At 44.1% G+C, this 13,541-nt stretch overlaps 1 protein-coding gene across 1 annotated transcript in view; it reads left to right on the top strand.

Annotated features, from left to right (window-relative positions):
• Window positions 1-10,643, top strand: part of SPTLC2 (serine palmitoyltransferase long chain base subunit 2) — a 384,930-nt gene extending 374,287 nt beyond the window's left edge. Inside the window, exon 12 of the mRNA XM_085626636.1 lies at window positions 5,645-10,643. Coding sequence (XP_085482762.1) covers window positions 5,645-5,764 — 120 coding nt within the window. The 3' untranslated portion in view covers window positions 5,765-10,643. The remainder of the gene's footprint in view (window positions 1-5,644) is intronic.
• Window positions 10,644-13,541: the final 2,898 nt, after the last annotated feature.

Raw genomic sequence — 13,541 nt, forward strand, 5'->3', positions numbered from 1 at the left:
ATGAGAGAATGGGTGAGAGCCCCTGTGCCAGTCCCTGGGTCAGTGGCTGTATGAGACCATAGGTTGCAGGAGAATCTTGAAAGTCCCTGAAACCCCTGCTCCCTTCTTTAGCATAAAGGCAGCAACAAAAAAAAAGTGTTTTGATACTACAACTACTCCCCTGTCCTTCTGAGATGACCTTGATTAGCGATATAAATAATGCAAATTAGACTCTAGAGTTGCCCCGCCTGTCCTGCTAATGGCGGCTGTTTCTCCTTCTGGCGGTTTTCACTCAACATCACAAGCTCTCCCTAAAGACATGCGGACCCTGGCTCTGCTCATCATGCCGATCCTATGCTTAGTTTGCACCCCCTTTCATCCGGATTATAGAAAATTGTGGAGATCCTCTGAATTTATGCATCAAGGACTCATCCCACCCTGCCTGACCTCAAGATGGTCACCTCAGTCATTGACTGTGAACTCCCCATCGACAGCTGAGACCCAGCCTTTTTGACTGATGCCCGGTGGAGCTACCTCGTGAGCTAAAGGGGAGATGGGCTTTGGACTCCCTCCTTGGCCATCACCTACTCAGCCGGTCCTTGGGCAAACTCTCCTGCGTCTCTCTTGACCTTATCTCCCTCCTCCCCCTTCAACCTACCCCCTACTGCTCTACTCTACTCTTTTCTTTCCAGCTATTGACCCCTGCCCTCACCCGCCATTACTCATAGTTCCTACCTTGTTTATCCACTGGACTTTCTTATGTGAACTTTTCCCTCGTCAGTTGAGACCTAGTTATTTGACTGATGCCCAATGGTGCTACCTTATTTAGCTAAAGGGGAGACGGGCTGTGGATTCCCTCCTTGGACATCACCTACCCAGTCGGTCTTTGGGCAGACTTCCCTTCGTCTCTCCTGCCGTCTTTTCCCTCATCCTCCCCCTCACACTTCCCCCTTTCCCCCTCCTCCCTACTTCTCTCACCTTTCTTTCCTCTTTCAAATTGTTGCTTATTTTTGACGTAATGTGTAATTGTTATCATTTTCTTTAACATTGTGTAACCGAATGTAAAGCGCTCTGATACCTACGGGTCTAGCCAGCGCTATATAAAACTCATTAAATAAAATAAATAGATTAGTTTGTGAGAGAGTAGGAATGGGAAGAGGAGGAAGAAAATGTGTTTAAGGCGCCCTGTGTGGATAAAGTATTGATTGCAAAGGATAAATGGAAGGAAGTGATGGATGAGGACTTAATGAAGGCAGAGTTATCAATGGAAATGAGTGGCAAGAAGAAACCAGTATTCTGAACACTAATAGGTCTGGTTTGCTTTTGGAGTTTTGAATAAACCTTCAAAAAGCATGCAGCAGTAAAAAAAGCAAAAACACTGCTTTCTGTATAAAATACATCGAGGACAAGAAATTGGTGTGTAATGATACTATGCTTTTTTGAGATGTAGAATAGACCCTCAGGTGTGGTACTAAACGCACTGCATAGGAGGTGAAATGATTCACCAAACAGCCAATAGCATGTGTTGGGAGGGATTAATACTATTCTGGATGGAGCCAAAGTCCACTCTGTTTAATTGTTAAAGAAGTGGTAATAAAAAGTCTTACATACGATACCTCTGTCGAGCCAGACTAAAAGAAATGGCAAACTTAGTAACTGATGGATGTTGAAAGATAGATGGGGTGGCATGGTTTGTACGAGAGAAATGGCAATTCTTCACATTTCATTAAGCATAATGATTTTTGAAGAGGGCCTTAGAGGCACAAAACTAAGCACAGGATCATCGTAGAAGATAACTGGTGGTCAGGGGTAGACCTAGCTGTATATAGGATAGTTGGAAAATGCCAGGACTGTGAGTGTCAAAGCAACAGGATAAGTATCAAGAATCTCAGAATAACAAAAGTTGCCTATCAGACCATGAGTGACAGTTGAATTGGACATCGGGGGACACTTGCATGGGAGCAGTGGAGTGCCGTTGTGTTGGGACTGGAATGCCTTTTGCATGATGTACAGTCTTTATCCCAACCCCACATGCCCAAACTGCCTATCAATGTGACCCTGGGTTTTGATTCTTGGTCATACCTCACACTAATTCTGTGTGCGTGCGTTGGCCTAGGCCCAGTTTTTAACAATGTTCAGTTCAGCACCGTGTTCGGAATGGGAAGGGGCACACCAAGGGCACCCACATAGTCACAGAGGACTACTATCCCCGTCATGAGTTTAATGCTTGTAGTCGGCTGCTCTCAATGAAACTTTGATCGTGAACTCCAACATCCTGTGCATTGTGCATGTGAGTTAGGGTTGCTAGTGTGCCATGCATGAGTGATTCTGGCCTGCAGGTTCCATTTCAGAAACCCACAGGCTGAACCAGAGTACAATATGGCAGAGAGGTTGCTTTCTACAGACATCATATGTGTATTGCTGCCTTCACCTAGAAAGGGGGGGGGGGCAACCTGTAACATGGTGAACAAAGAGGAGACAGGCTTTTTTCTGCTGTTAGGGAAGTGAGACATTTGAAGGGGCATAGATTTGTGTCTCTCTTCCTGAGCTCTGTGATTAGGGGTCATAAATAGCTGGGTGCTGCCTGTTCACACCTCTTTGTACTTCTGTGTTGGGCACTCCACCTGGCAGAGCAGCATTGCAGACAAAGGACAGGCCTGGAAGGTGGTGTGAACATACAAGGGAAGCCGACCCAAACCGGTTAAAAGGAAGCACTCCTGGAATACACATCCTTCATCTGTGAAATTGGTATAAAGTTGTGAACCTACGGCCTATCGTTGTTAGTTGTGGTCTCTTCTTCCGAGGAGTGGGGACTCCACATAGTACTCAGACTAGTATGCAGCCAAGGATTGGTGCCACACTGAGAGCCAACTCCAATGAGAGGATGGAATATCGCTTGCAATCTGATCTGAAGGAGGAATTACTAGACTGTCCCAGGTGCCATGACATCCGGCCTTGTGAGCCAGGGGTAAGACGCGCCAATCCTGCTGCAGCAGCTGTTCATGAAATGGGTGTCTAATTGACTCTGGCGTAGTGTTCGTCTGACAGTGACTTTCTAAGTAAGTGGAGCTGATAGAAATGTGGTACTGCCAGACCAGGCAGTGGCATCAGTCATTTATACACATCATAGTTACCAAGGCACCTTGGTACGTGTGCCTTACAGATTAACTGCGTGACTGCGGCATTGCCCAAGTGTATTGTTGAATCAGGACTAGTTTGGAAGACGAAGTGACTAGAGAGATGGCCCTAGGGTTCCTTATGAAGAATTGAGTTGTTGCCATTAGCCACTTAATGCAGATGATGGCGCTTGGAATTTGCTGTACCAAAGAATTATCTGTGGCCGTCCTGCTCAAGAAGAAGTGTACTCACCGGCATGTCAGAGTAAGCTCCATCGTGAGGCAAGCACCCTCTGGTGTGTCTGAATGAGCGACAACCCACAGCCAGGTGCCTGAAAGAAGGCCACTGACGGAACCTTTTGCTTCTGACGCGAACCTCCGAGCAATGTGCTGCAAGGCTGGCTACCGCAAAGCTCTCTGGTAGACTGCAGTGTGTCGCCTAGAAGTTCCCTGCAATTGGTAAAATCTCACTGCTATGAGAGGTGTTAAAGTGGCATGGTGCCGCTCCCAGAAACTGGATGAGAGACTGCCAGAGGCAGAGATGCATGGTGCTAAGATCAACCAGCATTGGCATAGCCAATAGGTCTCGCCTTTGGGACCTTATAAGTGTTTAGCCATGCAACAGTTGCATAAATAAACACTTATAAGGTCCCAAAAGCGAGACCTATTGGCTATGCCAATGCTTGTTTTAACTGCTGCAATCTATTGAAACCTCACGGAGAACATCAAAGCGGCCGCGAAAGTGATCGCGATCAAACATCAAGGCGGCCGTGAAAGTAATCGCTGTAAAGCGCGACGCCCACGCACATGCACTGTAGCTCTAGGCTGGCCTGGTAGCACTTTTTGGAGCCCTCACAAAATGTCTCGCCAGACCAGCGCATGTGCTGGGTTAGGCGAGACCTAAAAAGGGGTGTGGGGGCGAGGTGAAAGCAGGAGGTGAACCTATAGACCTTATCTTGAACTCTGAACATTAGGGGGTGGGTGCGGGGGGCATAGAACGTCCAGAGAAGGGGTAAATGGATTATTTGCCAGAGGCCCCTGAACGCATATATCTTCATCTGTGAATTGGGTATTCATGCATTGTTGGATGTGTGTTTGAATTAGGTGTGCTTTCTGTGTAGCACTGGGCTCAGCATGAATCTTATTGCACAGCTGGGAGTTGTTATTGATTCCTGAGCATGAGTAGCCCGAGACTGCTCGTCTCACTACCATCAAGAGTCAAGTGCAGAAAGGTTATAGTCGCCCAGTTTGCAGTGCTGTAGTAAAACTGATCCCAGGTCAGCAGTGGCAAAAGGCCTCAATCCCCACAGTTGTGACTCCGTAATCCCTGCCTGCGCCTGGGCTTTCTGGATGAGGTCCTCCATGGTGTGTGTGCTTAGTCCACATGACTACTTCTCTAAGTATCCATTCATATCATTACCTCTGAGTAATTAGGTTTCTTAGCGATATTTTCATTGGCCATGGATAGCCACGTGAGTTACTGCCTGACATTGGGGGTACATATGGTTTCGGTTGAGATGGAGGTGCATTTTCAGAAAAAAAGCATACGTCACATTTCACAAACCTGCTGCTTTTGTCATGGATAGGACACACTGGCAGTATTGCGATATGTATGGAATTAGGATGGAGGGCAAACTCGGTGGCAATACCTGGAGAGTGATTGCATAAAGATTGACACTGCTTGATACCATAGGACTGGTTGTGTTTGAAGTACTGAGGAATGATGCCAGACAGATTCTCCGGGGAAGGCAAAGAAGAAAGGGAATAAGAGGAGCACGCTTAGTAATGTATAAATCGAGTTTTGGCACAAATATTTAAAAAAAATCCAAAAAAAATCTGGCGAAATGCCAGAATACAAATGAACTGCCTATACAGGCACAGTAAAAGTTATTCAAGCCTGTGAGAATAAGGACATGAGAATATGGAATCTGCAAATAATGGGGGTGGTAGTAGTACACCCATTGGTGGTAAGGAATGTGGAGATGCAAATGAAAGCGAGAGAGGGAAGCTGAGAGGTGAAGAGGTTGCCTCAAACGTTTGAAGAGAATAAGATGTGAGAAGGATTAATGTGTTACCTTCTCTTCTGTGTTTTCTATTATATTGCATTTGTTGAATTTTTATAAAGGTAAAGTGTATATCCTTCTGGTCCAGCCTTCTAGAATGTTAGATGGTAGGTTAGTGTTAGTGTAGAATCTTTATCAGTTGGGTATGCTAAACCAGGAACAATTCGCGAATAGGGCTTTGTACTCTGAACTTCATAAACCTTATCTTTTATATCCTGCTGGTGCCTCCAATGTTTTCACGTGCATCCAGGGTTTTTATATGCTTATTAGTCTATTCACTTTTGCCTTCTCTGGTATAATTTGTCCAGCTCACAGTTTGAGGTCTCCTGATTTCAATTTTTTTTTCTCACCCAAGATAAGAACTGTCTGTAATAGTTCTCTTTATGAACTTACCCAGTGATTCGGTTCCTGGTTTCTTTCACAACCCTTGACCTGTTCAGTTAGTTTGTCCTCAGTTTTTCCTGATGCATTGTTTCTTTTACTTAGGCGCTGAAAGCCATCAACGAAGTGGGTGACCTGCTGAGCCTCAAATATTCACGTCACCATCGGGTGCCCCTCTTAGACCGACCCTTCGACGAGATGACCTATGAAGAAACGGAAGACTAACTAGCTCCAGGCTGCTCTGGACATTTACTCTCCTACAGAGGCTGAGGGAAAGAGTGTCTCCCTTATCACGTGATGAAGACAAAAGGGGGTGGGGGGAATCATAACAGCCCAGGTTCACTTTCTGAGCAAAGACTGGGAGTGGGTGGATATACCATTGATCTACTAAATAAGTAAACTGCAGCAACCTCTCGCCTTTCATCCTACAGGTGGGCGCAGAGATGGATCAACACTTTAGGCGAGAATGAACATCCTTTCCTGTGCAGTACATACCCACCTATCTGATTAACCAGTGCCACTCTATTCAATTCATGTGAAGCAACATAGTAAACAACTTACGGTGGCCCACTCCCGGAGTAGTGGGTAGTCTATGTTTTTCCCTGCGTAGGGTGGTACACCATTCCTGCACAGCAACAAGCTCCTCCACACTCGCAGTATTGCGCTGTAGTATGTTGAACCACATGCGGCAATGAGAGATGAACTATAGTGCTCTCCAGTAACTTGCTTGCCTCACGGCACATGAAATCACACTGTTCCTCTGTAGTAATGGCTGCACCCTCACAGCATCGGGAGAGACACTTCCTTACATCAATCTTAAAAGGATCTTCCTATGCCCCCTTCAGATCTCATAACTGTATATATCTACATATGTTCCTTATTTCATTTTTGTCCCATAATGACTTATCAGTTTATATTTTTAACATATTTATTATCTAATGAAAGTTGTGCAAGTTTCCATCAAGGTGGAATGCATTGGTTCCGCTTACCCAGGTTGCTCATATGAAATTCAAAGTTTGGGCCAGTGGGCAGTGCTGCAGTCTGGCTGCCTTCCATGGCTTTGTACAGGCATTGGCGCTGGAAACAGTCCTCTTTTTCTGTAACCAACACAATTTGGAGATGGGAGGGGGATTGGTTTTTGTGTACCAGATAGTTTGTCAAGTAATACACATCAAGAGGATGTCGCACATCAAGATGTCACACTGAAATCTGTCATGGGTCCACTCCATTGCTCTGGGACAAGAACACAGTGGAGATAATCAGTCAGTAGCACGCATTTATTTACCCATGATATTCAGGGCCTAGATGTCCATCAAGGTTTTGCTTCCTTTTTCCGACCAATTATGTGTATAACCTTCATGTATTCTTGCAATAATCAAACGTTTGATTCTGTTGTGTCTTAGCCCTTTAGACCCTACCTCGTGTTCGGAATGATCTTGTAGTTGACAGTTAAAGCTGTGTAGTCAGCTGTGGGTATTGCACTCCATAAGTAATCTGTTTTGAGGCACAGTGTGGGGAGAAAGTATTTGATGATATATGTTCTTGTTTTTGAGTTGAGATTTTTGTGGCTGTGTATGAAGAGTAAGATTCGAGTCTTGCATCTGCCTGGATAACATCCAGTTATTGCTCTTCTGCTTGGTTTGCTGTTGGCGAGGCTGTCCTTCACAGTAGCACAGAAAATCAATCCGTAACCACTGGAAGACGCTGAAGATGCACTCCATGCAGATACTCACCATGCTGAAGCGTGGCACAAAACTCTCTGGAGAAGTACCAGTCATGCGAAAGTGGGTTTAGAGACCTAGGAGGGTCGTATTGGTGGTCATTGAGCTTACATAGTAGAAGTCTCTGATCCTCCGCTCAACTTGGTGCTTTTTGTGTTCACTTAAACAATGATAGGCTAAGAAGAGCGTGCAACACTGTTTCTGCTTGCCACGAACCAGATTGTTTGGCAGAATATAAAAACGAATTGCGTCAAAGTGCAGAGTTTTGTTGTAGACAAATATTAATGTCCTATCCCAGGCAAGTGGAGTGCCATGCTCTTATGGTAAGCCTCAAAATATACACTTCGTCCTGGGGTAGTTTTTTAACAACTGTCAGCCGTTTCGCCTCGATTTAGGTTCTTTCTCCCGGTCACCAGCAGCAATTAAAATCAAGGTCTTCAGTGTTGGCAACTTGTGTCTGTGCTTTAAACTTATCGAATTTTTCTCTTGTACTTCTTGGGTTTTATGGTCCTATACATGTATTCCATTTGATGCACTTATGTGTCTGTTCTGGTCAATTTTCTCATATTGAGAAATTATTAAAATAAATTGCCCACCAAAACTGCATCCAGAATATGTTGAAGAGCTTGAAGGGTTATATGGCTAGTCCGGCAGGTTATCATTGGGTATAACTAGCTCACAGCTTGCCTCTGCCAATAACTTGGCCGCTGGTGAGGTTTGGCATTAAATAAACCCATTTAAACATTGAGATTCATCAACCTGTAGCTCCTGAGAGCATTATGGCAACTGCCCATGTTTAGTTAGTTGCAGAGGGGCATTATGTGTAATTGTGCTGAATCCAGTTTGGCCTTGTGCCACCCGCTTTACAGCCACTAAATGCAAAGTCTGCATATCTCGTGAACTCGGAGCATATTTTTATTGCACCCTGATTTCATGGCTTACACCAGACCTGCCAGAGTATTTCCATTTGATGGGCTCTAGACGCACAGATTCAAGCTTTTGTGTGATCCAGGTTTCATCGTTTTGATGCAGTCATGCTGTATCACCTGTCTTGGCTTTGTAGTGGAATCAAACCTCTGGGGCGGAGTTTCTTGGCACCATTTCTAGCAAAATGTTCTTATGTGGCAGATCAAAAAACCTTTGTATCATCAATCAGAAAGACTCATTGCTTCAAACGGAAATTCCTCTCTTTGAAGAGGCCCACGAGGATTGTCAAACCTGCAGTGGTAATAGCAGAACACTAAATTGTATATGCTCGTGAAATAATGGATTCTGCTAACAATACTTCACTCTTGCTATTGTGTAAGCAAAACACTTGATTTTCTAGGCCCTTTAAGGAATAGCTTTGTATTGCAAGAAATAGGAGTGCAATGCACTGGGGTAATGGGAGGGTTCCTGACAGGAGAAGGGATTAGTTATACCTGACAATCACTCTCTTCTTCATAGGGCTGTACCAAAGATCATCTGGCATCCCTAAAACGGTTGTACCCCTTTGTGACAAATGTAAAGACTTCTCATAGGAGGGGAAGAAGTGGGCTAATGCTAACCTTGCATGCAATACACGAATCCTGGCTGAAACGTTGTGGTGTCTTCATGACTTTGAGCTCTTTATGTTTAAGCATTTCTTGCAAATGTTTTACCTTTTAGTGACACTTCAATCTCTTTATTCGATGTGTAGCTATTCCTCTTTTAATTTTGTTGTTGTGCAAGTAGGGTTCGCTGGCCACCTCCATCCAAAGCATCTTCTTGCAGCTTATTTATAGACGTGAACAGAAGGCTGTCTTTATGGACTCGCTCATTGCCCTGCAACATCTCTATTGATGCTGATGCTCTTGCCGCAATGCTAGTATGTTGCATCTCCCTGGTGTCACTGTGTCCAGTGAAATCTTCCAGATATTTCAGGATTATAAACCTTCTCAAAGCCTGCTGCAGACTGCTGCTGTTCTAAATTTTAATTTTCGCCAACCAAACACCTTAGAACAGTATTGAATTCTGTTGTTGTTGTGACAATAGTTTACAGTGTCCGAGCTCATAATGTCATGTAATCAGACTGAACCAATCATTAAGACTAATTTGCCATTTTAAATGACTTCAGTAACCAAAGGTATAGATTGGGCAGCATGTTTTCCTTTTAGGGACCTTTGCCTGAGCTACCTAAATGATTCTGGAGTGGTTGGTATAGTATTATCAGATCCTGAATGTCCAATGCCGGTCTCCTGCAGAGTGAAACCTCCACTAGGTCTGAGTGTCTTGTACTTTTATTCATTAGATAGGACCGACAGGACTGTACATAAGCCATCAGTTATGTTTCATAAAATGGACTGAACACCCTGAAATTGCAATGTTTGGGATGTTTTCTATGTAGGGCTTAATGCAAGCCAGGCTATTGTTGGTGGAAATTTAGCAGTTGTTCCTTTGCAAGCCTAGCAATGAGGATTTAGCTAAGAGCAGGAATATACTTCAGAAGATGCATAGGTACTTTTCACTGATTAAGACCGTAAATGTCTCTGACCGTACTCAAATAGCCAAAAGTCCTGATCTATTAACAGAAGCCTTCCTCATGCCTGTCTTTCAGAAAACCTCAACCGAAGGCCAATTTCACCTGCCCACAAAGATGCTCATGTGTTTTGCGCTCTGGAAGTAGGGCTTGCTGGTCTCTTGAAAGTTTAGGTTTTCTGAGTATTCGGGGAAGAAACGGGAAGCCATTATCATTGAATTATTGGGCTGTATCAGTGTATGTCTGTACTGTGGGCGAGTTCCAGAAGCCAACACAAGTACTTGGATGAAGTATAATGGGAGAGATTTTTGAGTTGAGTGGCATGTGGATATGACGTGATTTTCTTACATTAGTGGGTCACAGACTACACCCTCGACCTTTCAAGCATATTGTACTCTCACCATTCCACAATCTTCAGATTGGACCAAAAAGCACAGTGACCAAAAGCAATACTTCAGCAAAAACACAGCAAAAGATGCCCAATTCCTACTTTGTAGTTTACCGCCAAATGTTGGGCACTCAAGGACCGATCTGTGGCCTGATGAGCAGTTGTGATATCTGCTTTCTTCACCATGAGATCTGATTGAATTGCTTTGTTGTGTTCCCTTCGCCAGCCCTCTCGCTGTGGTGGGCAACCTGTGCAAGGGAAGTGGCTGATGTATGATAGAGGTTCACCTCTGCACAAGTGTGCACACATTCCTGCTTTAAACTGAAGGGGAATGCCTAGTTGCCTGGAAAAATCTTATTTTGTATAGAAATAAACAGTTCATGGAGGCTTGTACAAACTCTCTAAGGAATCGTACAATATACATTTGAAGTATAAAAAATGCCTAAAACTGTTATTCTTTTTGGTATGACGAACTAATAAACTGACCATGAAGAATAACCATTGTTTTACCTTTTGGACATTTGTTCTTTGTGAAGCCACTTGTCATTTCCTTTTATTTTTATATGAACTGCAAATGTAGGGCTGTTAGTAAACGTGTTCCCTCTTAAAGTACTTGGTACCTTTAAATGCAGCCAAAATCCCTATCTGCATGGACAGTGGGAGGCTTTGTATTTTACACATTTCTGTCTTTGTGTGTTGCTTATTTGGTTTTATCCATCTGCTTTGTGCTGTAGGGAAATGCATGGTGAGTATGGCGATGTTGGCTAGTGAGTAATACTGAACTGGAGTTTATGTGCTTTTCCATAATTTTCCACTTGCCTGAGGATCAGCATTTGCCAGTCGTCTGATGCCATGCCCTTTATACGCTTCTCGCCTGAATGTTTTTAACTGTATTCCGATAGTGTTTCATACCCCATTGTGTGGCGCTGAAGTGCATTTTGGGACGGAAAACACACTACAATGTGTGGAGGGTACTTGGTTGAAAAAGTGTTATAAACGCTATGAGCCTATGTGCGGGGAGCGTTTTGGTGGTGTTCATAGGTGGCCAGACAGATGGAACATACTCAGATTAGGTAGCTTGTGGGAAATCTGCCCTTTCTTCATGGCCCGTGTCTTTTTCACCTTTTGCTGGATCCTATATTTTGTCTATCTTTAGAACTCTGCAATTTGCCCCTGCTTTCCAGGAGTAAAGTGACTGTGCTTCCCCTTTTATTATGGTCGAATTAGCATATTGCTAAGTGGTATATTTAACTTGCATACAAGTCCCTAGGATATTGTACAAGGTGTACTGAGGGAATGGAAGTACTGAGGGAATGGAAGTTAATTGCCACTAGTGGATTGCACCATCTATTTTACCATCCACTACAGTGGTAATGCAAACAGGACTTCAGGCCTACCCTGTATAGCAGGACTGTAGCAGTGTAAAACCTTCAAATCGACCTGTCAAAGTAAATACTTTTGACAGGTCAAAACCTCCCTTGTAAATATTAATAAGACACCCCTAAATAGGCCTTGTAGCACACAAGGCAGGGTGCATGGTATTTAAAAGTAGGACATGTAGACATTTAGTGTTAACATGTCCTTACAGTGACTAGACTAGCACCCAAAGCTGTTTCCTATGGAAATAACTAGAGTGCAGATTAAAATACTAATACAGTATCTCAGAAATGAGAACAGCTGGAAAAATAATTAAAAAAAAAACAATTTTTAATAGTTCTTAATCAATTTCTGTAATGAAGCTGAAGTTTTAATAAATATTAAGGGAAAGCAACTTTTAGAAAGTTATCTTTTTCCTGTCTGACATTCCTGGAGCCAAATTTGCATTTGCTCTCCCAGCAGGCAATTAGCCTTGAATGGGTGTAAAATGCCTTCCGGGAGCAAATAGGCCGATCTGGATGGGTGGAGAGGACTCTTTGACCTTCCCAGTGTAGGTAGGGTCGGGTCTGTAGTCCTCTTTTTGACACTACAGTGCTGTCACATCCTGCTTGTGTTTAAAATCCTGCTTGACAGGTCTGCTGGGTTCACATATAATATGTGGGGCCCACTGGAAAGGGGCAAGAACAGGATGCAAAGACAACTCTTGTGGATCCACTGTTGACTGCTGAAGGAGACTGCTTTTTTCCTACCAGTCTTTTGTCTCTGGGTACATTGTGGATACAGTAGTTGCTGCAAAATGGAGTTTAGTGTCAGATGTGGTAGGGCATTAGGATTATCATAGTTCACGCCCCACACAGAACCCCCACTCTCAGAACCCAAGTTTAGTGTGGCCTTAGACATTCACCATCTTGAAAACACCCAAAGTGGGTAGGTTTGGCCCTGGAAACTTTTACTGAATTAGTTGGGGCCTGCCCAGGAATGTGGCATCTCCAGTCATCCACTTCTGAACACTCCTGGACGTAAGGAAGTTCAGAAGAGGACTGAACTTGTTGTCTGGGACCTAAGAGGAGACTTGAAGAACTTGTAGCCAGGACAAAGAAGTGACCTTTATGTGTCATAAGGCTGACCTGTTCAAGCTACAGAGATACGACAAGCTACAAGTGGCCTTTTCTAGCTGACCAGTGTGAACTGGACCTGGACGGTAACCAGCTAGTGGCCTCTGCCGGGCACTCTGTGAGTCTCCAAGTGTCCCTGCCCAGACGTCCTAGGGGCCTCAGAAGAGCACTCCTATGGTTGATTGGGACTGAACCAAAATCAGAAGGTAAAATCTTCGACCAGGACAAACCTGATTGGGTTATCCAACCCATGCTCCATCACGGTCTGCCTCAAATTTTGCCTAGGTCCCGGTTTCCCACTACCATAGGCTTCCAATGGCACTGTCTGCTTTTTGGTGCTATTTTCTCTGAAATCTTTAAGAATGTATATCTCCTTTTTCCCTTATTGGATTTTTGTCATTTTGTTTATTGAATTTTCCTCCGTTTCCAATTTGGTTTGGGATTTTTATCAATTTGCATTCAGACTTTATTACTGGTTTTGTACTGCCTAAATGCTTTACACATTGCCCTCGTCCAAGTGAGGATACTTCATGGCTGTTCAAGTTGCTGATTTGATCTCTTGTTACCGATTCAATCGGTCAACACTGCCCTTCAAATACAGATGATGATTTATGCTCCCTCCTAGATTATGGACCATCGAGAAGCCATACCGGTATCACACTGCAAACCCCAGCGGGTGACCATAACAGGAGCCGTATACACTGTGAACAGGTTGCTTACCCCTGTCCTGAAGAAGACCCGCAGGCCGAGGCCTCAACTTTCCCTCTGTGCCCCAAGTTGGGTCGAAACGTCGACGCCCACCCCCAGCAGGCCTGGGCCATAAGCCTCTCACCCCATCGTGCAAATGAGGATACATCTCTTAAATATTGAATGAAATATGCTGAGTTATTGTATAATTGATCAT

Source organism: Triturus cristatus, chromosome 9, assembly GCF_964204655.1.
Source record: "Triturus cristatus chromosome 9, aTriCri1.1, whole genome shotgun sequence".
Taxonomy (NCBI): domain Eukaryota; kingdom Metazoa; phylum Chordata; class Amphibia; order Caudata; family Salamandridae; genus Triturus; species Triturus cristatus.